A 23,128-nucleotide genomic window follows, 5' to 3' on the forward strand; every position below is an offset into this window, starting at 1 on the left:
TTTTTTAAACCACGATCCTCAGAGTTCAGCCTCCTGAGTAGCTAGGATGGCAGGTGTGAGCCACCAGCGCTTGGCTTCAAAAATCTGTTATTTCTTGCACATTAAGAATGGATTTGGAGGGCTGGGAAGGTGGCTCAATGGTAGAATGCTTGCCTCGCATGCATGAAGCCCTGGGTTCAATTCCTCAGTACCACGTACACAGAAAAAGTCAGTAAAGTGCTAGCCTTGAGCAAAAGAAGCTCAGAGACAGTGCCTAGGCCCCGAGTTCAAGCCCCACAAATCCCCTTCCTCCCCCCACCAAAAAAACAAAACAAAGCCAAGCAAGGGCACAAGGCCCAGATTTCAAACGCCAGAAGTGGCACCAAAAATAGTATATTTGGTATTCCCCAGGAGAAGACTGACATGTTCTTGGAAACAGCTTGTGTGTCTTCAAGGGCATTTCAGGGTCAGGGAGGAAAAATCCGGCCTAATGGGGTGAAACGTGATTCCTTCGCATTGAATTTCCTGGCCCATCTTTTTTATGCCTCTGGTTCCTATGGAGAGGCAGGCATAACAGCCAGCTGTCCCCACATCTGTCGGCGTGGAGCAGTCATCCGGGGATGCGCTTCTAGCTCCTTAGTGGGACCCTTGCCATGTTCATGTCAGCTGGCCGCCCTCTGATGGAGGCTATTGGGTAATGTGCCAAGGGAGGAGGCCAGAGAAAAGTGAAGCCATTTTGGCTTGGCTTTAATGGAGTTCAGAAGGTAGAACTTGGTGAAATGCTAGGTGACACTTCATCTATCTGTGAACGATACAGCCTTACAAAACTCTTAGCCAGCTGGCATGGGGTGGCTCACCCGTTAATCCTAGATCCTTAGGAGGCTGAGATCTGAGGATGGGGTTTAGAATAAGGAAGTCCACTTATTTTTTGTGGGTCGTGGGGTTTGAACTCTGGGCCTGGGCGCTGTCTCTCAGCTCTTTACTACTTGAGCTACAGCGCCCCTTCCAGCTTTCTGAGTGGTTTATTGGAGCTAAGAGTCTCACATGGACTTTCCTGCCCAGGCTGGCTTTGAACTGTGAGCCTGTTCTCAGCCTCTTGAGTGGCTAGGATGACAGCCGTGAAGCCACCGGCAGCTGGCGACTCTTATCTCGAACGAACTACACAAAAAGCCAAAGTGGAGCTAGAGTGGTTCAAGTGGCAGAGCACCAGCCAGCTCAGTGGCAGTGTGCAGGCCGAGTTCAAGCTGGCAGATGTGTTGCTGCTGTGTGTGCGCATGTGCAGGGCTGTGCTCAGAACCAGCACAGCGATGGTACCCTGGTCGTGCACAGAACTCACCGGGCTCCTCTCTCCCTAGGTGCCATCAACAAATACCCTCCGGTGAGCCTCCGAGTCAAGTGCAGCAAGCTCGGCTCCAGCCAGTCCACACAGTACCCACGCCAGTCTCGCAGGTAGTGTGCTGGGCAAAGCGCCACGCACGGAGCTACGCTCCTCCTTCCTGTCTGTCCCTCCTCTTCCTTTGCCTTTCCTTCCTCTCCCTCCTCCATCTTATTCAGACAGAAGTCTGTTGCAACACACTGACCTCTAATTGGAGGAAATGAGACGATTTAAAACAAAAGTAACCAGGTGAGATTACAGGCATGCACCACTGTAACTGACAGAAAGTGTTCTGGTTTCTTATATACCTCTAAGTAATCTTAAACTCTTCATTACTTCTTTTGTGTCCCATTACTTATTTAGGAATGTGTTTTAATAGAAAATATGTGGGATTTAAAATAGTTACGAACTTGTGGTTAGATAAACGGGGGCCAGGTGCTAATGGCTCACACCAGTCATCTTAGCTACTCAGGAGACAGATCTGAGAATCACGGTTCAAAGCCAGCCTGGGCAGGAAAAACTGAGCCTTTTCTCCAATGAACCACCAGAAAACTGGAAGTGGCGCTGTGGCTCTAAGTTGTAGACTGCCAGTCTTGAGTGAAAAAGCTCAGGGACAGTGCCCAGGCCCAGAGTTCAAGCCCCACGACCGAAAACAGGGTTGGAGGTATGGTTAAAAACTGTGCAATGTAGGGGCTGGGAAGGTGGCTCAGTGGTAGAGTGCTTACCTTGCAGGCCCTGGGTTCAATTCCTCAGCACCACATAAGCAAAAAGAATAAAGCCAGAAGTGGCACTGTGGCTCAAGTGGTAGAGCGCTAGCCTTGAGCTGAAGAGCTGAGAAACAGCACCCAGGCCCAGAGTTCAGGCCCCACGACTGGACCAAAAAAAAAAACAAAACTGTGCAATGCACACCTGCACAACTCTCTACCTCCATTCAGCACTTGTGAAATGATCTGCACATTTGTGACCCTTAACAGGACGTATGCAAATAGTGCTTCTTCCCAGATAATCAGGCATTTGAGGCCAAAACCTCACTCCCCGGCTGCTGCCTAGAGCTCAGCGTTTCTGGGGAAGAAACCAACCCTGTGGGAAATGGTCTTTAGAAACCAAATTCTAGTCGGGAACTTTGCTCATTGCCAATGGGGTGTCTCAACTGGGCGTTTTATTTCAACAGTTAAAAATGACTTGGCATTAAAATTAAGTTCTCTATGTAGAGGTTTGGCCTAGATCAACCTGGTTATTTTTTTTTTGGTTGGTTGTAGGTCTTGAACTCTGGGCCTGGGCGCTGTCCCTCAGCTCTTCTGCTCAAGGCGAGTGATCTACCCCTTGGGCCACAGCACCACTTCCGTTTTTCTGGTGGTTCATTGGAGATGAGTCTCATGGATTTTCCTGCCTGGGCTGGCTTTGAACCGCGATCCTCAGAAGCCAGCCTCCTGAGTAGCTAGGATGACACAGGTGTGAGCCACCGACACCTGGCCAAATTATGATTTGTATGTGCTGGTCCTGGGGCTTGAACTCAGGGCCTTTTTTGGTCAAGGCTGGCACGCTACCGTTTGAGCCATGCTGCCCTTCCAGGAGTCGCTTGTCTGCTTCTGGTGTGCATGTAGGCTGTTGGGGGCAGGGAGGGTTATTCATGTGCTGCACTGTGGCTTTTTTTTGTGGCACAGCTCGGTCCCCGTTCCACACTCCGTGGCCGTGTCTGCGAAGGCCAGGCTCTTGCGAGGCTGGAACTCTGCGTGGACGGCCGCGGCTCGTCGGAGCCTGGCGGGAAGCACACCCCACGCCGTTGGGAAGGTGCGAAGGGCGCCGCAGCGCCGCGAGAAGCCTCCTCAGGCCCAGGCCTTGGCCGACCGAGGGCGGGGCGCGGCTGGCAGGGACGTGGAGGTGCGCTGTGGATCCCCTGAGGAGAAATCCAGGCCGTCTGTGTGCATCCCGAGGCTCTGAGCTGGACGCCGCAGGTCACCGTGGGCGATGGTGAGGCGGGGCTGGTGACAGGTGGGGTGTGGACATGTGACCGTGGGCCAAGGCGAACTGTTTCCAGTGCTGAGGGGGGTTGGGTAAAAACCCTTTTGTGCACTAGCTTCCTCTGCTGGGCACAGTGTCACTTCATGCCTGTGAGCCATGGAGGGGCGCCAACCCCTCCCTCCACGCATGCCTGGTGCACGAGAAGGCATGACTTCTTCCCTGCTATGGCCCTGAATGGCCAGTAAGGCCTTTTTTTTTTTTTAATTTGCCAGACCTGGGCGCTGTCCCTCGGCTCTTCAGCTCAGGCTAGCTCTACCACAAAAATTGAGCCACAGCGCCACTTCTGGCTTCTTCTGTGCTGAGGAATCGAACCCAGGGCCTCATGCATGCGAGGCGAGCACTCTACCTCCTCTCCACGACGCCCGAGCTGCCTTCCCGCCCCTCTGCCGTGCTGGTTTAAGCCACTCTGCTCTCCATACTACACGGAGTGGAGCGCCCAACTCAGGAAGCAGTGCAGAGCTGGCCGGGACACGGGCTGCGGGGCCAGCTGTGTGTCAAGTGCAGGAAACTGGTGAGCAGTAGTATTTCAGAAGCATTTTAATAACAGGGACTTTTAACTTTGGATTAAACAACTTCCCTCTATTATTGGAAATAATTGGTAACATTTGTTTTGTTGTTGTTGGCAAGTAAAATATACCAAACGACCGTTACCTGTTCATCTCACGCCCAGGGAGAGAACACTTCTTTTTTCCCTTGAAAAGGATGGGCTGGGAAGGTGGCTCAGTGGTAGAGCGCTTGCCTTGCATGCATGAGGCCCTGGGTTCGATTCCTCAGCACCACATAAGAAAAAAAGTTGGAAGTGGTGCTGTGGCTCTAGCCTTGAGGTGAATTGCTGAGGGACGGCGCTCAGGCCCAGAGTTCAGACCCCACGACCAGGCCCCAAAAAGAGATGAGGCCAGGCATCAGTGGCTCACACCTGTCATCCTAGCTACTCAGGAGGCTGAGATCTGAGGATGGAGGTTCAAAGCCAGCCTGGGCAGGAAACTCCGTGAGACTGTTATCTCCAATAAAGCACCAGAAGTGGTGCTTTGGCCCAAGGAGTAGATCGCTTGCCTTGAGCTGAAGAGTGCAGGGACAGCGCCCAGGCCCAGAGTACAAGCCCCACAACCAACCAAAAAAGGAAAGAAAAACAAAGCTAGGTGCCTGTGGCTTAGCTCAGGAGACTGAGATTTGAGGATCAAAGTTTAAAACAAACCCGGGCAGGAAACTCTAAGAAACCCAGAAGTGAATCTGTGTGTGACTTAAATGGGAAGAGCATCAGCCTTAAATGAAAAAGCTAAAGGAAACTATCCTGACCCTGAGACCCAGCCCCAGTACAAGGAACTAGAGAGAGAAGGGGGAGAGGGACAAGAGAGAGGAGAGAAACAGGAAGGGAGGAGGAGAAAGAGCACCGGGTCACATTCTATCACGGTTCTGTGCGCCACTTAACCACTTAAAAAATGGCAGGTGGTGTTTTGTCGGTCGTGGGGCCTGAACTCTGGGCCTCAGAGGCTCAAGGCTAGCCCTCTACCACTTGAGCCACAGCACCACGTCTGGCTTTTTCTGCTTATGTGGTGCTGAGGAATTGAACCCAGGGCCTCAGGCATGCAAGGCAAACACTCTACCACTGAGCCACCTTCCCAGCCCCCACCCGTAATGCTTGAGATGCTCCCATAACAATCCAAAGCATCGTACCTGAGAGCTGTGTCTGTCCTTTTGGAAGAGCATTTTTAATAGCAAAAACCTGTTTACAATAGCTTACAACCATTTTTCTATACAAATTTGCCTCCTGTGCGATACAGAAGAAAGTCCCACAGTGTTGTCTGACTGACTCGTTAGAGATTCGCGTAAACCGTACACTAGACATGACTTTCAACGTGTGAGCAAGTGCGTGTGAGCATTACCGGTGGGTCCGCGGGCTTCTACTTCCACACCTTCACGATGCCGTCCCGGGAGGCGGTGACGATGAAGCCCTGGGTGGTCTGGAAGGTGGCCACGTCCGTGATGATGTCATGATGGCCCACGGGGAGCGATTCGGGGCCCCGGCGAGGGGTGTCGTCACTGGGTCCCGCCTTCTGCTTGTTTTGAATTTCCTGTGGGGTGAGGGGAAGTCAGGGAGAGAGCCAGAAGTGAACGCTTAAGCCATAGGCTACTTGACATCCGGCATCGGTGGTGCAGCCGTGTGTCCCCAATACAGAAACGCGGCTAGAGTGACACGGTGGGCCTGCACCGCCCACACTGGGGAAGGACCTGGGACGTTCTGCCAATTCCAAAGCTCCCGGCATGGAGGTGCTGTGTGTGTGTCCTCCAGGACACACTGTACTGAAACCTGTGTCTCAGAGCCCGAGCTTTAAACGTGCCAACATCCAGGTTTGAATTGTGGTTTTCGGTCCCCTAAATAGGAGATACTTCTTGACCTACCATTCTCATTTATATAAGTGCTTTCTTATCCTTTTTTTGTTGGTCGTGGGGCTTGAACTCTGGGCCTGGGCGCTAAGGCCAGTGCTCTACCACTTGAGGCAAAGGGCCACTTCCAGTTTTTTAGCGTTTCTCATGGACTTTTCTGCCCGGGATTGGCTTTAAACCCTGATCCTCAGATCTCAGCCTCCTGAGTAGCTAGGATGACAGGCGTGAGCCTCCAGCACCTGGCTTTTTTCGGTTCTTTACTGTTCAAATACTCATGTCACCCAAAACCGGAAGAAAATTCCAGAGCCCCTACCTGGACCACCTCGGTGCCTTCTATGATCTTCCGGTAGTAGGAGGCGGAGGAGCAGCCCGTGATTCCGGCCACCACATAGGACCTTTCCGGGTAAGCCAGGTCCCAAAACCTAGGGAGCAAACGGGAGGTCACCGTCCGTGCAAGGTAACGGGAGGCCGAACCGCCACTGCCTTGCGCTCCTCCCGGCACTGTGACTGTGTGTGCAAACCATCTTCTAGTGTCAACAGCATAACCGCTCTTTAATTCCTTGATTTAAATAAGCATGGTGTGTGTGCGTGTGTGTGTGTGTGCGCGCGTGCACATGCCGTACCTGATCTTCATGTCCGAGCCAGCGGTGAGCAGGATGGGGTTGCCGTCCGCGGGGCTGCAGTAAAGGCCGTGCACGCTGTGAGGGGATGGCTGGAAGGACACAAAGAGCTGAGCATCACGGTTCAAAGCCAGGCCAGGAAGGAATAAATAAACCACTAAAAAAATTGGCAGTGGCGCTGTGGCTCAAGTGGTAGCGCACCCTCCTTGAACTGAGGGACAGCACCAGGCCGAGAGTTCTAGTCCCATGACTGACCAAAAACATAAAACCCAGTTTGGAAGTCGCAGATCACCCACTTTCTCCTATGACGCAGTCCCTCTCTGATGGGACTGGTGAGACCAAGCCCCGGAAATGTGTCAGATGACGTCCACTGACTACACCGTGGCCACTCCCTGGGCTCCCAGGACAAGGGCACTGTGCAGGCGCCAGCTCTAAGGTCTTTTGTTAGCGCCGTGCTGACTTCACACCATCCGCTTCCAGCCCAGCGATCCTGGGTCAGGCCCCTGTGCCTGATCGAGGGCCGCTTTGCACTTGTGAACCTCAACTCAGCCCAGGGCTACGCGAGTGCACAGAGATCAGTGATCAGAACATTCCACATGGCGTACATGAGCAGGCCCAAGGACCTGGACATACCTGCGTGGCAGCGGCCACGCTGACATTGTGAGCAACCCAAACTTAAACCCAACTGGGAAACGCAGTGCAGACTAGATTGCATGCGCATGCGCATGCGCAAGGGTACCTGTAACTCAGAGAGCGGCGGCGCGCTGCTGGCCCAGAGCGTGAGCCTGCGGTCCCCGGTCTCCATGTCCCACATGGACACTTCGTTGTTGCCCTGCACAGCTGGGGGACACAGAGGGGTGGCACGGTCACTCTCGCCCCTGCCCTGGCTTGTGCACGGTTCAAAGCCAAGCCCGGGCAGGAAAGTCCGAGAGACTCATCTCCAATAAACCACTAAAAAACAGGAAGTGGCGCTGTGGCTCAAGTGGTAGAGCGCTGGCCTTGAGCACAAAGCGGCCAGGGACAGCACCCAGGCCCTGAGTTCAAGCCCCACACCGACGAAGAAAATGAGAGCCAGAGGGTGTGTAGGAAGGAACAGAGTGCACCTGCCAGGCCCAGCCTCCACCTGGGAGCGGGGGCTGCAGCGCTCACCTGCAATCACCCAGGACTGGTAGAGAGGGTGCATGGAGAGGCGGCGGATCCGCGCCCTGGAAGGGTGGCAGTGACTGGAGATGGGCAGCTGGAACCTCATGTCCCAGCAGGCCATGGCGCCGCTGCTGGTGCCTGCGAGGAGAGCAGACGGGATGGCCCGGGAGCAGAGCCCACGGGCCGCGAGCGCATGCGTGGGAAGGAGCAGCTGGACTTCGCGCTCGCTAGACGGTCTCCCTGCACCCACACGGCACCTGCTTGCTAAGCGCTCAGCAGCATGTCCTCACAGGCCAGTCTCACGGAGATAAACTCGAAATGAATTCATTCCTGAGTGACACCGTCATGAACGGCCAAAGGCACCCACCAGACTCCCCTCCTTCTGCAGCCCAAACACGCTGTGTAGACACTCATTCAGAATGACAGAAGCCTAAATTCCAGCACACAAGACTGCAATTCAAACGTGAGGGAAAAGGATGCTGGGAGCTTTTCCAGGGGCGGGGCCAAGGCACAATGGGTGTGTGTGCTGGGGGGGGAGGGGGGGGACACTTAAATCCTGAAAAGGGGCCAGGCTCAGTAGCTCACTCCCACAATCCTATTTAGGTGATGGTTAATGAAAAGGAAGGTGCAAGAGGTAAGAAAAAAGATGGGTGTCTGGTGGCTCACGCCTGTCATCCTAGCTACCCAGGAGGCTGAGATCTGAGGATTATGGTTCAAAGCCAGCCTGGGCAGGACAGTCTGTGAGATTCTGATCTCCAATGAACCACCAGAAAAGGGGAAGTGGTGCTGTGGCTCAGGTGGTAGAGTGCCAGCCTTGAGCTGAGGGACAGCGCCCAGGCCGAGTTCAAGCCCCATGACCAAACAAAAGGAAGAAAGATGGGAAGCAGTGACTGGGGAAGGGCGGCGGGGCGGGCGGCCAGACTCACCAATGCAGAGCCAGCACTGGTGGATGTCCACAGCGAAGGAGGTGATGAGGCCTGACTTCAGGTCGTGCTTCAGCGTCCAGGCGTTGCTGGAGGAGCGCAGGTCCCAGCCCACCAGGGAGCCGTTGACGGTGGCGTAGGCCAGCACGGACTGCGCGCCGGAGTTGAAGTGCTGCATGTCCACCACGCAGCCATCCTGCTTCGGATCCAGAATCCTAGGGGACAGGCGAGGGCGGGCGCGCACACGCACCCACACACAAACACTCACGCTCAGTAACCAAGGTGAACCGAGGTTCTATTCACCATCGTGACCTCCTGGAGGTCAGGTCGTTTGTAACTAGACATTGGGGAGGGAGGGGGAAGCAATTTTTTGTCCTACAAAATACTTTCGAGAATGACAACTCTTGCGTTCCCTTCCCTCACGGTCGCATCTTGTGTAACCTAGGGCACCTACCACAACACCAGTAAGGGCAGTACCGTTTATACAGAGCAAAACACATTTTTGGTTGGTTGTGGGGCTTGAACTCTGGGTCTGGGCGCTGTCCCTGAGCTCTTCAGTTCAAGGCGAGTGCTCTACCACTTGAGCCACAGCGCCACTTCCAGTTTTCTGGTAGTTGACTGGAGATAAGAGTCTCATGGACTTTCCTGCCCTAGGCTGGCTTTGAACCACAATCCTCAGCTCTCAGTCTCCTGAGTAGCTAGGATGACAGGCGTGAGCCACCAGCGCCTGGCAAACCCACTTTTTTTTTGTATAAGTTAAATGGTTTTGTGGTGGTACTGGGACTTGAACTCAGGGCCTGCATGCTGTCCCTTAGTTTTTTTTCCACTCAAGGCTGATACTCTACAACTTGAGCCACATCTTTACTTCTGGCATTCTGCTGGATAATTGGGAGATATAGAGTCTCATGACTTCTGCCTGGGCTGACTTTCCTCAGATCTCAGCCCGTGTAGCTAGGGATTGGCGCCTAGCCAATAACAAAATGACATAAAACTGCTTTGCCCGCCCCCCATTATCTGGCATGGCTCACTTTGTATTCACCAACCCAACCCCTCAACTTGTGGCCAACCACATATCTGTTCTCGCTCCTTTGTATTTTCCAGAATGACCTGTAACTGGCAGCACACACTGCATACATAAACTTCTTTCATTAGCAAAATCCATTTAAAGATTCATCAGTGTTGCACAGGCCAAAGGTTCAGTCCTTTATACTGTTCGGAACTATTTTTCTTACAAGCTGCCCAGCACGCATGAGGACTTGAGTTTGATCCTGGGGGTGGGGGGGAAAGGCCCATGGTGTGCCAGCCACCATAATTAGTTCATGTTGTTCTTTTGCACATACTTTTTCTCTTAACCCCTTAGAGTTTAGCAAACATTTTCAACGAAGACCCAGTATTTTAGGCTCCCCAAGTAATATGTACGTCTGTTGCACAATTCTTGCTTTGTAAAGCCTTTTAAATATAAGACCATTAGTAGTGTATTCATCATTTGCAGACCATAGTTTGCTGATGCCCTATTTTATATCAACAATTATAGCAAGAAATTCCCTAAATTTCCATTACAGAGGGATGGTTTTAAAAATCAAAACGGGGCCGGGTGCCCGTGGCTCATGCCTGTAATCCTAGCTATTCAGGAGGCTGAGATCTGAGGTTCAAAACCAGCCAGGGCAGTCAAGTGCATGAGACTTTTATCTCCTGGAAATGGCGCTGTGGCTCAAGTAGTAGCGCATTTGTCCTGAACTGAGGACCTCAGCAGCGCCTAGGCCCAGAGTTCACGCCCCATGATCAACAAAATAAAAACTAAGGGCTAGGAAGAGTGCTTGCCTTGCATGCATGAGGCCCTTGGTTCGATTCCTCAGCACCACATAAGCAGATAAAGCCTGAAGTGGCGCCGTGGCTCAAGTGGTAGAGCACTAGCCTTAAGCTGAAGAGCTGAGGGACAGCGCCCAGGCCCTGAGTTCAGGCCCCACGACCAACAACAACAACAAAAAATAATTAAAAATGTCACCAGGCACCTGTAATCCTAGCTACTCAGGAGGCTGAGATTTGAGGATCCCAGTTTGAAGCCAGCCAGGACAGGGAAGTCTGGGTGAGATTTTTATCACCAATTAACCACCAGAAAACCCTAAGTGGAAATGTGGCTCAAGTGGTAGAGCGCTAGCTTTGAGCTCAAAAGTGCAGGGACAGCGCCTACACCTTGTTCAAGGCCCACAACCAGCAAAAAAAAAAAAAAAAAAAAAAAAAATTAAAAGATGAAAGTTAAAGATGTCATCAGGTGAAGCAAAGCACACTGGGAGAGGCTCCGGTCTCCCCCCCCCCCCCCCGCCCCCGTGGTGGGAAATGTAGCGTGTGGAGGGGCGCAGGACAGGTACCTGCTCTGCAGAGGGTGGATTTTAGGAGACTTGGGCAGCTTGGACGCCTCAATGCCAAGCAGCTGCACAGCGCCGTTGTCCGACGCCACGGCTAAGTAGTGGGAGCCCTGGCAGAACGTGAGCGTCTTCACGCGCCCTCCGATGCGGCTATAGGTGAGAATAGACCTGAGCGGAGAAAAACAAGTTCAGTCACGTGGTCGGTGTTGAACATCCACGGGACCATCAGCAAACACAATTCCTATCTCCTCTTTAGACTTCAGAACTAGACTTCAGGACAAGCGAGGCGCCCGTGGCTCACACCTGTCATCCTAGCAACTCAGGAGGCTGAGATTTAAGGACTGTGGTTCAAAGCCAGCCAGGGCAAGAATGGCTATGAGACTCTTATCTCCAAGTAACCATCTGAAAACTGGAAATGACGCTGTGGCTCAAGTGGTAGAGCACTAGCCTTGAGCTGAACAGATGGGGGGACAGTGCCCAGGCCCTGAGTTCAAGACCCACGACCGACAAAAAAACAACAACCAAACAAAAGTAGTGGTGAAGTGGCCTCAGGGCCGCCCTTGCTCGCGTGCAGTTACAGGGCTGAGCTGCTTTCTAGGCACACTGTAGTGCTGGGGTCTCCATCCCCACAGCCCCTACTTCGGCCTGGCATGGTAGGAAAGCAGAGATGAGTTCTATGCTCAACTACCTAGCTGACCTGCCCCGTGCCTCAGTCTACTTACTCATCTGTCCGTAAGATCTGGGGGAGATGGAGTGATACGCAATCCATGAAAGCATTCAGAAACACAACCAAGGTCCTAGCAGTCCTTCAAGCAAGCTAGCGGCTCTGTCCTCTACCTTCTCAATTCCTTCCTCAGATGTCATTTGTCCCTGTGACTACGCCCTAGTCAACTTATTTGACATCTGCCCCGCATCCCCTCCCTCGTTCCCCATAACATTGTCTTAAACACCTTATACAAAACTTCTCAGGGCTGGGAAGGTGGCTCAGTGGTAGAGTGCTCGCCTGGCATGCATGAGGCCTTTGGTTCCATTCCTCAGCACCACATAAGCAGAAAAAGCCAGAAGTGGCCGCCTTGAGCTGAAGAGCTGAGGGACAGCGCCCAGGCCCAGAGTTCAAGCCCCACAACCAACCAACCAACCAACAAGACTTCTCATTTCTCACCAAACTGAGCTCTAAGAAGTGCTTCCTACTTTTTGGTGGTGCTCCGCCCCCTCCCCCCCCCCCCCCCAAATGGTGTCAGTACAGAAGCAGCCCGAAGGCTTTGTGGTTGGGAGATACACTACCTCGTCGTGGTCGTCTTCCCCTCCATCTTCTGACTGTTCCAGATTTTCACCGTGCCGTCATTGGAACACGTTGCGAAGAGCGAATGTTCATCAGAGACTCGGATCCGATTGACAGCGGATTTGTGCTCGTGCAGGTGTGCGACCAGCAGCCCTTTAGGACGCCACCCTGGGAAAAGCAGGAGGGTGGCAGCTGAGGTTCAAGTTTATGAGCAGCTTGATAACGACCCCAAGAACAAAGCCAGTGAAAGGCGCAAAGAACCAGTGAAGCCGTCTACCACAGCAGGACAGATGCTATTTTTTATTTATTTTTGTGCGGATCCTGGGGCTTGAACTCAGGGCCTGGGTGCTGTCTCCGAGCTTTGGTGCTCAAGGCTAGCTCTCTACCACTTTGAGCCACAGTGCTATTCCTGGGTTTTTGTAATTAGTTGGAGATAAAAGAGTCTCAGGGACTTTCCTGCCTGGGGCTGGCTTTGAACCTGGATCCTCAGATCGCAGCTCCTGAGTAGTGAGGATGACAGGTATGAGCCACCAAGCGCCCTGCGCTAAAGTGATAACTTTTGTTCTCATTCCCTACGGGTGGTAAAATACTTAAGGCCAAAAATATCTCAGCTTTTTGAGGTTTTCTGAACATCTCTTACCAAAATAAACAAATAAATCCATAATCCAAGACGCTCAAGAATCCTCCACCTTGTGCAGGTTTGGGGACCAGGCCCGGGGGGGCGGGGACGCGGGGATCAGCCTGCGCTCACCTGGGGGCGGCGGCTTGCTCTCCCACTCGGCGCTCTCCATCATCTGCTTGGCTATCCTCTCCGCGCTGCACTGCTCCCGCTTCTGCTGTATGAGCTGCTGAAGCTCCGTTTTGCAAGTTGTGATCCGAATCTGATAGGTGGACGGCAAAACGGTGCTACTTAAAACCTGGATTACTGGTCTTTTACTTGGAATACTGGTTACTTCTGAAACCTGCAAAAGCAAAGGGAATGGTAGGTATTAATGTGTTACATACACGCAAAGTATATCTGAAGGTAGCAATGCACTCGTGTCGTACACATTTTTATGGTCCTGTGTCCTTGCTAATGTACTAATTTTAAAATCCATCTATAGGAGCTGGGAAGGTGGCTCAGTGGTAGAGCGCTTGCCTTGCATGCATGAGACCCTGGGTTCGATTCCTCAGCACCACATAAGCAAAAAGAATAAAAGTCGGAAGTGGTGCTGTGGCTCAAGTGGTAGAGCGCTAGCCGTGAGCTGAAGAGCTGAGGGACAGCGCCCAGGCCCAGAGTTCAGGCCCCACGACCGGACCCAAAAAAAAAAAAAAAAAAAATCCATCTATACACACTGGCCTTGTTTTTAGTGATAACCTAGCTAAAATAAGGGTAACTGTAAGTCCTACATTTTAAAATGTCTCTATCACATTAAAATAATTTGTATGTGTGTGTGTGCGCCAGTCCTGGGGCATGAACTCTGGGCCTGGAAGCTCTCCCTTAGCTTTTTTTTTTCCTGGTCTTAGCTTTTTTAATTCAAGGCCGGCGCCTTACCACTTAAGCCACGGCTCCACTTCTGCCTTTTTGGTGGTTAAGTGCAGTTAAGAGTCTCATGAACTTTCCTGCCTGGGCTGGCTTTCAACTGTCATCCTCAGATCTCAGCCTCCTGAGTAGCTAGGATTATAGGCGTGAGCCACTGGTATCCAGCTCATTTTAATTTTTTTTTTAGTATAAACATAACATTAAACAAAACCCTCACTAACCTAAGTAAAAAGAAGAAAAGGAATCTCCGTTTCTTCTCAGTCTGCGATACTACTTAAGAGTATAAGGGGATAGACAGCAAGGAGTGGTGGGGCACGCCTTTAAATCTCAGCTACTCAGGAGGCCGCGGCGGAAGGACAAAGCAAAGTGGCTAGATTCTGTCAAAAGAACACAATATATGGAGCTGGGAAGGTGGCTCAGTGGTAGAGCACTTGCCTTGCCTGCATGAGGCCCTGGGTTCGATTCCTCAGCACCACATAAGCAGAAAAAGCCGGAAGTGGCGCTGTGGCTCAAATGGTAGAGCGCTAGTCTTGAGCTGAAGAGCTGAGGGACAGCGCCCAGGCCCAGAGTTCAAGCCCCACGACTGACAAAAATAAATAAAAATAAACACAGCTCAAGTGGCAGGGCACTGGCCTAGCATGCACAAGGCCCTGGGTTCAATTCCCAGGAGTCCCTCACTACTACCTATACATACACATCCCCACACGTGGAAGGTTTGCTGGGAGTTACCTTCCATCACAGACTCACTTCTAATGTATCGAAATCATCGTGATTTGGGGACTTCCTCCTAGAAGTACTTTTAAGACTCGGTCATATTCAAGGAGGAATAAAAAGAAGATTGAAAAGGCTCGCTGCTGTAGTGTTAACTACAATTTGTAATGTCTCACATGATCAGTTCACCTCTATCTATTGACAAGTACTACTCTTCTGTGTGGGTGTGAATCTTGGGGCTTGAACTCAGGAGCTGGGGGTGCTGTCTTTGTGCACAGCGAGTGCTCTACCACTTGAGCTACACAGCTCTACTTCTGGCGTGTGTGTGTGTTAAGAGTCTCGTGGGCTGGGAAGGTGGCTCAGTGGTAGAGCACTTGCCTTGCATGCCTGAGGCCCTGGGTTTGATTCCTCAGCACCACATAAGCAAAAAGAAAAAAGCCGGAAGTGGCGCTGTGGCTCAAGTGGTAGAGCGCTCGCCTTCAGCTGAAGAGCTGAGGGACAGTGCCCAGGCCCAGAGTTCAGGCCCCACGACCGGACCCAAAAAAAAAAAAGAGTCTCGTGAACTTTGCTGCCCAAGCTGGCTTCAAACTGTGATCCTTAAATCTCAGCCTTCTGAGAAGTTGGCATTACAGGCGTGAGCCACTGGGGCCTAATTTCCCCTTCGCTATGAAATCAAAATGAGCCTGTTGTAGAAAGAAAGACAACCTCCCTTCACAATTTGTCTTCCCACCGATTTTCCCCGCGTAGCTCACGGTGGACACGACACACACGGATGGGCGCACAGGGCCGGGAACGGGAGCCCGCTGCCCGGGAGACGGTACCTGGGGGGAAGCTGCCGCGGGGCCGCAGAGGCCGGCTGAAGATTCGGAGCGGGGCGGCCTCCCGGCCTGACCCACCTCCTGCTCACTGGCTTTCGGCAGTGCCTGGGCGATGGTTGGTGGGTCCAGCGATCCAAACATGCTCTTCCACTCTTCGTTGACGTTTGAGTCTTGCTTTACCTGTTTCCTGGCTATGGAAATATAGTCAGAACACTTAGTCAGAGGTAACCACCCGGATGTCGTTTATTGCCCTGTTTTTGCTTTTTGGTCTGAGAGAAGGACTTGAACTCTGGATCTTGATGCTTTCTCTCAGAGACTAGTGTCTCCAACCCCCTTGTTGCTCGGTTTTGAAGAAGGTGGGGGTAGACTTCATGTCCTATCTGTTGAGTCTCCACTTTATTCAGCTATTTTTTTGTTGGATGTGGGGCTTGAACTCTGGGCCTGGGTGCTATCCGTCAGCTCTTCAGCTCAAGGCTAGTGCTCTTATCACTTGAGTCACAGCACCACTTCCAGTTTTCTGGTGGTTTACTGGAGAGTCTCATAAGACTTTCCTGCCTGGGCTGGCTTTGAACTGTGATCCTCAGATCTCAGCCTCCTGGGTAGCTAGGGTGACAGGCCTGAGCCACCAGCGCCCCACTTTGACTCTTTTTTTTTGGTTCCGGTCCTGGGGCCTGAACTCTGGGCCTGGGTGCTGTCCCTCAGCTCTTCAGCTCAAGGCTCTACCACTTGAGCCACAGCACCAGCTTTTTTCTTTTTGCTTATGTGGTGCTGAGGAATCAAACCCAGGGCCTCATGCATGCAAGGCAAGCACTCTACCACTGAGCCACCTTCCCAGCCCTACTTTGACTATTTCTTATCTGTATGAAGTGTTTATTTCCTAGGACTGTGTCCATGCTAGCTACTACTAGTCTATATACATCACACAGAAACTGCCAACTTTACATTTGCACTCATTTAATTATTTGCCTTTTCCTTTTGGTGAGCTAGCTGTTTTCTAATTTGAATGACGTATCTTATAGATGTCAGCCATTAGTGGTTAAGTTGCAAATACTTCATCCTAAGTCTGGCCATTAGAGGTTTAACTTCAATATAATTTGTTTTGCTGTCCTCCAAGTCTGACAATAGGATTTTTGGGGGGTGGGGGAAGTGTATAGGTTTTGGGGCTTGACCTTGGGACATGGGTACTGTCCTTCAGCTTTTGTGTTCAAGTCTGGCACTCTACCACTTTGAGCCACAGTACCACTTCCAGCTTTTTTGGTGGTTCACTGGAGGTAAGTCTCGCAGACTTACTTTCTCTGGCTCTCCAGATTCTTCCCTATCTCCATACTGAGTAACAGAGTCACTGCATCTGAAAGTTCTGTATCTGAAGCCTATTAATTGGCTAAACACCAGTCTGGTGAGAAGACCAGGCCGGGTCTATTGGTTCGTGCCTGTCATACTAGCTACTGAGGAGGCTGATCTGAGGATCGCAGCTTGAAGTCAGCCTGGGCAGGAAAATCTGTGGGACTCTCTTATCTCCAATTAATCACAGAAAAAGTGGGAAGTGGTAGAATGCCAGCCTTGACCAAACAGGAGCTTAGGGATAGCACGCAGGCCCAGAGGGTGAGACCCAGGAATTATAAACGTAAAGATTAGTAACAGCAAGATGAATGGACACGTACCCCGCCTGTCCTCGGGCTCCTGCCGGGCCTTCACGAGGTCCACCTGTCTCCCGGTGATGCCCAGGGCCGCCAGGTCGATGGCCCCTTTCTGACTGCTGTCGTGAAGATGGCTCTGGTCTACTATATTTGCCTTGGCTCTGTTAGATTTCATCATGAAGTCTTTTAGTGCCAGCAGTTTGTCTTCCTCTTCCTCTGTCATTCCCTAAAACCAAAGCAAATTCTTTTAGATTTTTCAAAAGTAGCAACAAAGAAGGCCTCAGCATGCCGGGCGCCGGTGGCTCGCGCCTGTCATCCTAGCTACTCCGGAGGCTGAGATCTGAGGATCGCGGTTCAAAGCCAGCCTGGGCAGGAAAGTCTGTGAGACTCTTATCTCCAATGAACCACCAGAAAAAGCTGGAAGTGGCGCTGTGGCTCAAATGGTAGAGCGCTAGCCTTGAGCTGAAGAGCTGAGGGACAGCGCCCAGACCCAGAGTTCAAGCCCCACGACTGACCAAAAAAATAAAATAAAATAAAGCACCAACTACCTCATTGAAAACCAAGAGAATCGGAAAGATGAAATAAGCAATCAAAAGAGAAGAGAGTTTCAATACAGAGCATGCCATTGCTCTACAGAGGGGGCTCTCGCTTCCAGGACCCCGGCCTGCCTCCCTTCTACTGGCTGAACTCGGCAGCCGAATTAACCTCTGCCATCACCAGAAACAATGTAAAATGAGACCATCTGTTCCCCTTCTGTCCACTCAAAGCGAGGGGTACTTGACATTTCAGAGGTGCACAGTGAGCTGCAGTGATGTTCTCAGCACCCAGGGGCTGGCGCGGAGGGAGCAGCACTATGTAGCAGCAACGGAGACTGGCGGGCACGGTGAGTGGAAAGACTATGGGAACTGCTCCTCCTCCCTCCCTCCTCGCACCCTGGCAATGCCGCAGTCTCACTGAGCAAGGCGGCGAGCGAGGGCAGCTCCACGGAATAACTATTTACGATCAGAAGGAAATAGAGCCTTTCAAGTTTAATATACAGTTTGGCTGGTAAGACAGGAATACACTGAACGGCAAGTGTCTTAAGCCTGAAGAATCTAGTTTGGGATAGCTTTTACTGCATGCTGAAATCTTTTTGATAAAGATTTACCTACTCAGAAGACACAACCGAAAAAAATGTGATTCAGAATCCCAATTTTCCATACATTGCTTTTTGTTTTTTTTTTGGTTGGTCTTGGGGCTTGAACTCTGAGCCCGGGCACTATCCCCGAGATCTTCAGCTCAAGGCAAGTGCTCTACCGCTTGAGCCACAGCACCACTTCTATTTTTCGGATAGTTAATTGCCCAGACTGGCTTTGAACCATGATCCTCATAGCTCAGCCTCCTGAGTAGCCAGAATGATGGGCATGAGCCACCAGTGCCCAGCCCATACATTGCTTTTTTTTTTTTTTTTTTTTGGTCAGTCATGGGGCTGTCCCTCAGTTCTTCAGCTCAAGGCTAGCGCTCTACCACTTCAGCTATGGAGCCACTTCCTATTTTCTGATGGCTATTGGAGACAAGCGTTTCACAGGGGGGGGCTGGGAAGGTGGCTCAGTGGTAGAGCGCTTGCCTTGTATGCAGGAGGCCGTGGGTTCAATTCCTCAGCACCACATAAGCAGAAGTGGGGCTGTGGCTCAAGTGGTAGAGTGCTAGCCTACAGCTAAAGACCTGAGGGTCAGTGCCCAGGCCCAGAGTTCAGGCCCCACGACCGACCAAAAAAAAAAAAAAAAAAAAAAAAAAAAGGCAGTTTCACGGACTTTCCTGCCCAGGCTGGCTTTGAATCGCAACCTCAGATCTCAGCCTCCTGAGTAGCTAGGATGACAGGTGTGAGCCACCTGCGCCCGACTGTACGTTGTTTTCTAAAAATACAAAACACGTCTAATGTAAAGGTTAGAAGAGACCTAAAGAAAAAGCTCTTTGATCCCATTAAATATTCTAGAAAATGGGAAACAGCACCATCCTGGAAGAGAAAGTTGGAGGCAGCTTACCTGTCAGGCAGAGTTGCATCTAAACACCAAGCCACTGGGGCTAGGAATGTGGCTTAGTGGTAAGAGTGTTTGCACAGCATGCATGAAGCCCTGGGTTCGATCCCCAGTGCTGAGGATTTACGTTTGCAAAGCTGATAAAAATTCTCAGTCTGACACCGAATGAATTTTTCATCATCTTGTTAGGCAAGATGTAACTGACAAGCATTCTCTTTATAAAATTAAGAGCAGTCACTAAAGTTGTCCCTTAGTATTTTGCTTATAGCTCATAGTGCTTAATAGTTAAGTCATTATACTCTTTATTTCCAACCATTTTAATTCCTATTTCAGCTCTCTAGGTCCCTCACATCCCCCATAAAACAGGCAGATGAATCTCTAATGCCTCTAAAGAGACCTGACTACTGCCAAGAATAATAAAAAGACTACTTCCTAGTTCTAACAAGATTTGTTAATTGGTCCAAATTCACAGGCTTTTAAGATACAACAATAAACCACTGGTTTCTTCACCTAAGTAAGATACATGAGAAATCCAAGTTATAGGGTGAACAAATGCAGGCATGGAACTCAGTAGACACCAAGTGGAAAATGAACTAGGTAAAACTTGTGGGCAGTGGCGAAAAGTGAACAAAGGGGTGACACCGTCCAAAAAAGAAATGCACTCATAAGCGAGGCGCTGGTGGCTCATGCCTGTCATCCTAGCTACTCGGGAGGCTGAGATCTGTGGAGAGTTGTTCAAAGCCAGCCCCGGCAGGAGAGTCCGTGAGACTCTTATCTCCAATAAACCGTAGAACACTGGAAATGGCGCTGTGGCTCAAGTGGTGGAGCCCTCGCCTTGAGCAGAAGAGCTGAGGAACAGTGCCTAGGCCCAGCATTCAAGCCCCATGACCAACAACAACAAAAAACTGCACTCATTACCTGACTTAAATAGTAACCCCTTTGTACATCACCTTAACAACAATATCATATTGAAAAAAAAAAACCAAAAACAAGTTGTTTCTACTGTTTCCATGGAGTGAGAACTCAATGAATCGGGGCTGAAACAGAATTTCTCGAAAAATGTATCTTGGAAGTGTTTTAGCTGGACTTCACCCATTTGATGAACTTTTAGGAAGCAAGAGTGATACCTAACTCTCAGGCTATTCCTTCTACTCTCCTTCAAGTATTTGGTCACCACAAAGGCTGGGTCTTTACCACTCCTCGTGTGGCTCATCCCAAGTTTTGCCAGGGGCCTGGTACCTTTGCTTCACCAACAAAACAGATGCAGATGGTGCCTGCTGGATGTGGTTTCATTAGGTCATGTGACCTAATGGGGAAAAAAAACCTTCATCCCTAAACGGATGCTCTGACGGTGTAGGGGTGGGGGGAGGAGGGTGCTACAACCTGGGAGAGCAGCTTCTTCAGGAGCTGGGCCACGGCAGGGTCCTCGGGAGGAGGGCAGTCGGCCAGGGAGCCATTGCGCTTCCTCTGCCGCAGGTGAAGGTGCCTGAACAGACTGCTGATGTCCTTGGACCGCAGGGCGTAATCAAATATAGAACGGCTCACTGGCTCCTTTAAAACACTGAGGAGAACGAGTTTCCTTTCGATCTAAATGTAGAGAGAAACAAGAAGCAGCAGTCCAACATGCCATTTCTAGCTGCATGTATTTTTCAGATTCAGTACGTACAACCTGTGCAAAGTTAACGTGGGTTATGTATTTTCTATGAACCAGAGAGGTTTCAGTATGAGATCTTTTCAGGCAAAATAGAAGAATGAACTCTAAACAGAAGTTTTTATGACCATCTGTACCCATCACTGGAAGACTAGTAACAAATCCCCATGTAAGAGAATTTCAGACGGCCAGAGTTTTGTTGATTCCAGTATGTCTGAATATCTCCTACACCTAACAAAACCTGCAGCTCACAGTTCTGACAAAAAGGAACTATGTCAGGCGCCGGTGGCTCACACTTGTCATCCTAGCTACTCAGGAGGCTGAGATCTGAGGATCACGGTTCAAAGCCAGCCCGGGGAAGGAAAGTCTGTGAGACTCTATATCTCCACGAAAACCACCAAAAAACCGGAAGTGGTACTGTGGCCTAAGTGGTTGGGTGCCCACCTTGAGCTGAAGAGCTCGGGGACAGCGCCCAGGCCCAGAGTGCAAGCCCCATGACCCCAAAAATAAATAAGTAAAATAAAATTGAAAGTACTTCTAACTTCTTCTAAATGACCACTGTGGCTGGAAATCAGTTGTACTTTTTCACTTGAACGGCAGACATTTGACAGTCTGGTACAGAGTGAATAGTCTTGTTTCTCTCACCTAAAAGAAGGGCTGGTTTAGAGCTTGAAAGTGCCATCGCCCAAGGGAACTATCTGCAGGTAAGGCTCTAGGAACACATTTGAAGGCCAGTCTGGGCGCCTACCTGGACGATGGGCTGGGTGATGTAGGGGTGGAGGTACGGCATGAGCTTGCAGTACACGTCCGCTGGGTTTATCTGATGGGCGAGCATGGTGATGAAGCCCACGGCGCCATAGCGGATCCACAGGTTGGGGTGACACAGGAAGGGGGCTGCAGGGGGGAAAAGGCCGCAGGGATCAAACCAGGTTCCCACACAGTTGTAAACTATCACAACGGACCAAGAGAGAGGCTGCGCTTCCCTGTCACTATGAAGTGCTTCCCCATACGCAGTTAGCAAGTGTAAACTCAACCATCTGAACACAGGGTTCTTGTAAAATTCCCTTCTTACGTACCATAAAACCGCCTCCTTCCTGAACATTTTAAATCTCTTTTTTTTTTTTAAAGCCAGATGAGGCTGTACACGCAATACGTGTTAGTAATACTAGAATAAGAACTATTACCAAGCCAGGTGCCACTGGCTCCTGCCTATCATCCCTGCTGCTCAGGAGGCTGAGATCTGAGGATCCAGGTTCAAAGCCAGTAGTACAGGAAAGTCCTTGAGACTCTTATCTCCCCTCAAGCACCCTAAGAAAGCCGGCAGTGGAGCTGTGGCTCCCGTAATAGAGCACTGGTCTTGAGCTGAAGAGCTGAGGGACAGTGCCCAGGCCCAGAGTTCAGGCCCCACAACTGAAAAAAACAAAAACAAAAACTCAGGGACAGTGCCCAGGCCCTGAGTTCAAGCTCCAGGATGGACACACATACCCACACATGCACAAACACACCAGAGACATTAAAAAAAAAGAATCAAGCTGGGTGGTCACACCTATAATCCAAGCTACTCAGGAGGCTGAGATCCGAGGATTGAGGTTCAAAGCCAGCCCAGATGGGAAAGCTTGTGAGATTCTTATCTCCAATTAACCACCAAAACAGCTGGAAGTGGCAGAGCACTAGCCTTGGGCATAAAAGCTCAAGGACAGCACCCAGGCCCTGAGTTCAAGCCCGATGACAAAAAAAAAAAATCTCAACACCAAATGCCTTAAGTACTAGTCCTACACTTACAGCCCCAGAGGGGTTCAAACACAACATGCAGCATACAGGGCAGAGAACCTGGAGAGCTTTCTTCTGAAAACCACGCCAAAGGAACCAGAGGATCCTCAGATGTCCTTTTTGATGCTGGGGTTTGATCAAGTCTAGCACCCAATTCATATATGTTCAAAAGGCATCATGACAAACTAAAAAAGATAAAGCTCATGCCCGTACTTCAAAAAGTTCAAAACCGGGGCTGGGAAGGTGGCTCAGTGGTAGAGCGCTTGCCTTGCATGCAGGAGGCCCTGGGTTCGATTCCTCAGCACCACATAAGCAAAAAGAAAAAAGCCGGAAGTGGCGCTGTGGCTCAAGTGGTAGGGCACTAGCCTTGAGCTGAAGAGCTGAAGGACAGTGCTCAGGCCCAGAGTTCAGGCCCCACAACCAGACCAAAATAAAAAAAAGTTCAAAACCAAAGAAATTAAACCAGTGTCTTTTTATCCCTCTTAAGTGATTTTATGTATTAAACCTAAAAATCAATTATTTCAACCATATACTGTCGTGATTTAGAATAAACATATCTTACAACCAATGAGAATTATGTGCCAGCTAAATTATGTACAAAGAAATGGGTTATGTGAAATGATAATGTAACTGTACAAACTGACATGCAGGAAACAAATGTAAGTATAAAGGATGTTCATTGGGCTGGGAAGGTGGCTCCAGTGGTAGAGTGCTTGCCTAGCATGCATGAGGCCCTGGGTTCGATTCCTCAGCACCACATAAGCAGAAAAGGCTGGAAGTAGCACTGTGGCTCAAGTGGTGGAACACTAGCCTTGAGCTGAAGAGCTGAGGGACAGCGCCCAGGCCCTGAGTTCAGGCCCCATGACCAAAAAAAAAAAAAAAAATGTGCATTAACACAGAGTACCA

General features: G+C 50.6%; 2 protein-coding genes across 2 annotated transcripts in view; one reads left to right on the top strand and one right to left on the bottom strand.

Moving 5' to 3' along the window:
* Positions 1–3,997, top strand: part of Col6a6 (collagen type VI alpha 6 chain) — a 56,895-nt gene extending 52,898 nt beyond the window's left edge. The window contains exons 35-37 of the mRNA XM_070005293.1: positions 1,335–1,428; positions 3,019–3,325; positions 3,589–3,997. Coding sequence (XP_069861394.1) covers positions 1,335–1,428; positions 3,019–3,295 — 371 coding nt within the window. The 3' untranslated portion in view covers positions 3,296–3,325; positions 3,589–3,997. The remainder of the gene's footprint in view (positions 1–1,334; positions 1,429–3,018; positions 3,326–3,588) is intronic.
* Pik3r4 (phosphoinositide-3-kinase regulatory subunit 4) overlaps positions 3,907–23,128 on the bottom strand; it is a 40,468-nt gene continuing 21,246 nt past the window's right edge. Inside the window, exons 8-20 of the mRNA XM_070005394.1 lie at positions 21,201–21,346; positions 20,185–20,388; positions 16,808–17,009; positions 15,150–15,337; positions 12,847–13,057; positions 12,098–12,263; positions 10,817–10,981; positions 8,451–8,662; positions 7,531–7,662; positions 7,121–7,221; positions 6,385–6,473; positions 6,075–6,183; positions 3,907–5,448 (exon numbers count right to left, since the gene is read on the bottom strand). Coding sequence (XP_069861495.1) covers positions 5,278–5,448; positions 6,075–6,183; positions 6,385–6,473; positions 7,121–7,221; positions 7,531–7,662; positions 8,451–8,662; positions 10,817–10,981; positions 12,098–12,263; positions 12,847–13,057; positions 15,150–15,337; positions 16,808–17,009; positions 20,185–20,388; positions 21,201–21,346 — 2,096 coding nt within the window. The 3' untranslated portion in view covers positions 3,907–5,277. The remainder of the gene's footprint in view (positions 5,449–6,074; positions 6,184–6,384; positions 6,474–7,120; positions 7,222–7,530; positions 7,663–8,450; positions 8,663–10,816; positions 10,982–12,097; positions 12,264–12,846; positions 13,058–15,149; positions 15,338–16,807; positions 17,010–20,184; positions 20,389–21,200; positions 21,347–23,128) is intronic.

Source organism: Dipodomys merriami, unplaced genomic scaffold, assembly GCF_024711535.1.
Source record: "Dipodomys merriami isolate MVZ:Mamm:240054 unplaced genomic scaffold, mDipMer1.0.p SCAF_68, whole genome shotgun sequence".
NCBI classification, from domain to species: Eukaryota; Metazoa; Chordata; class Mammalia; order Rodentia; family Heteromyidae; genus Dipodomys; species Dipodomys merriami.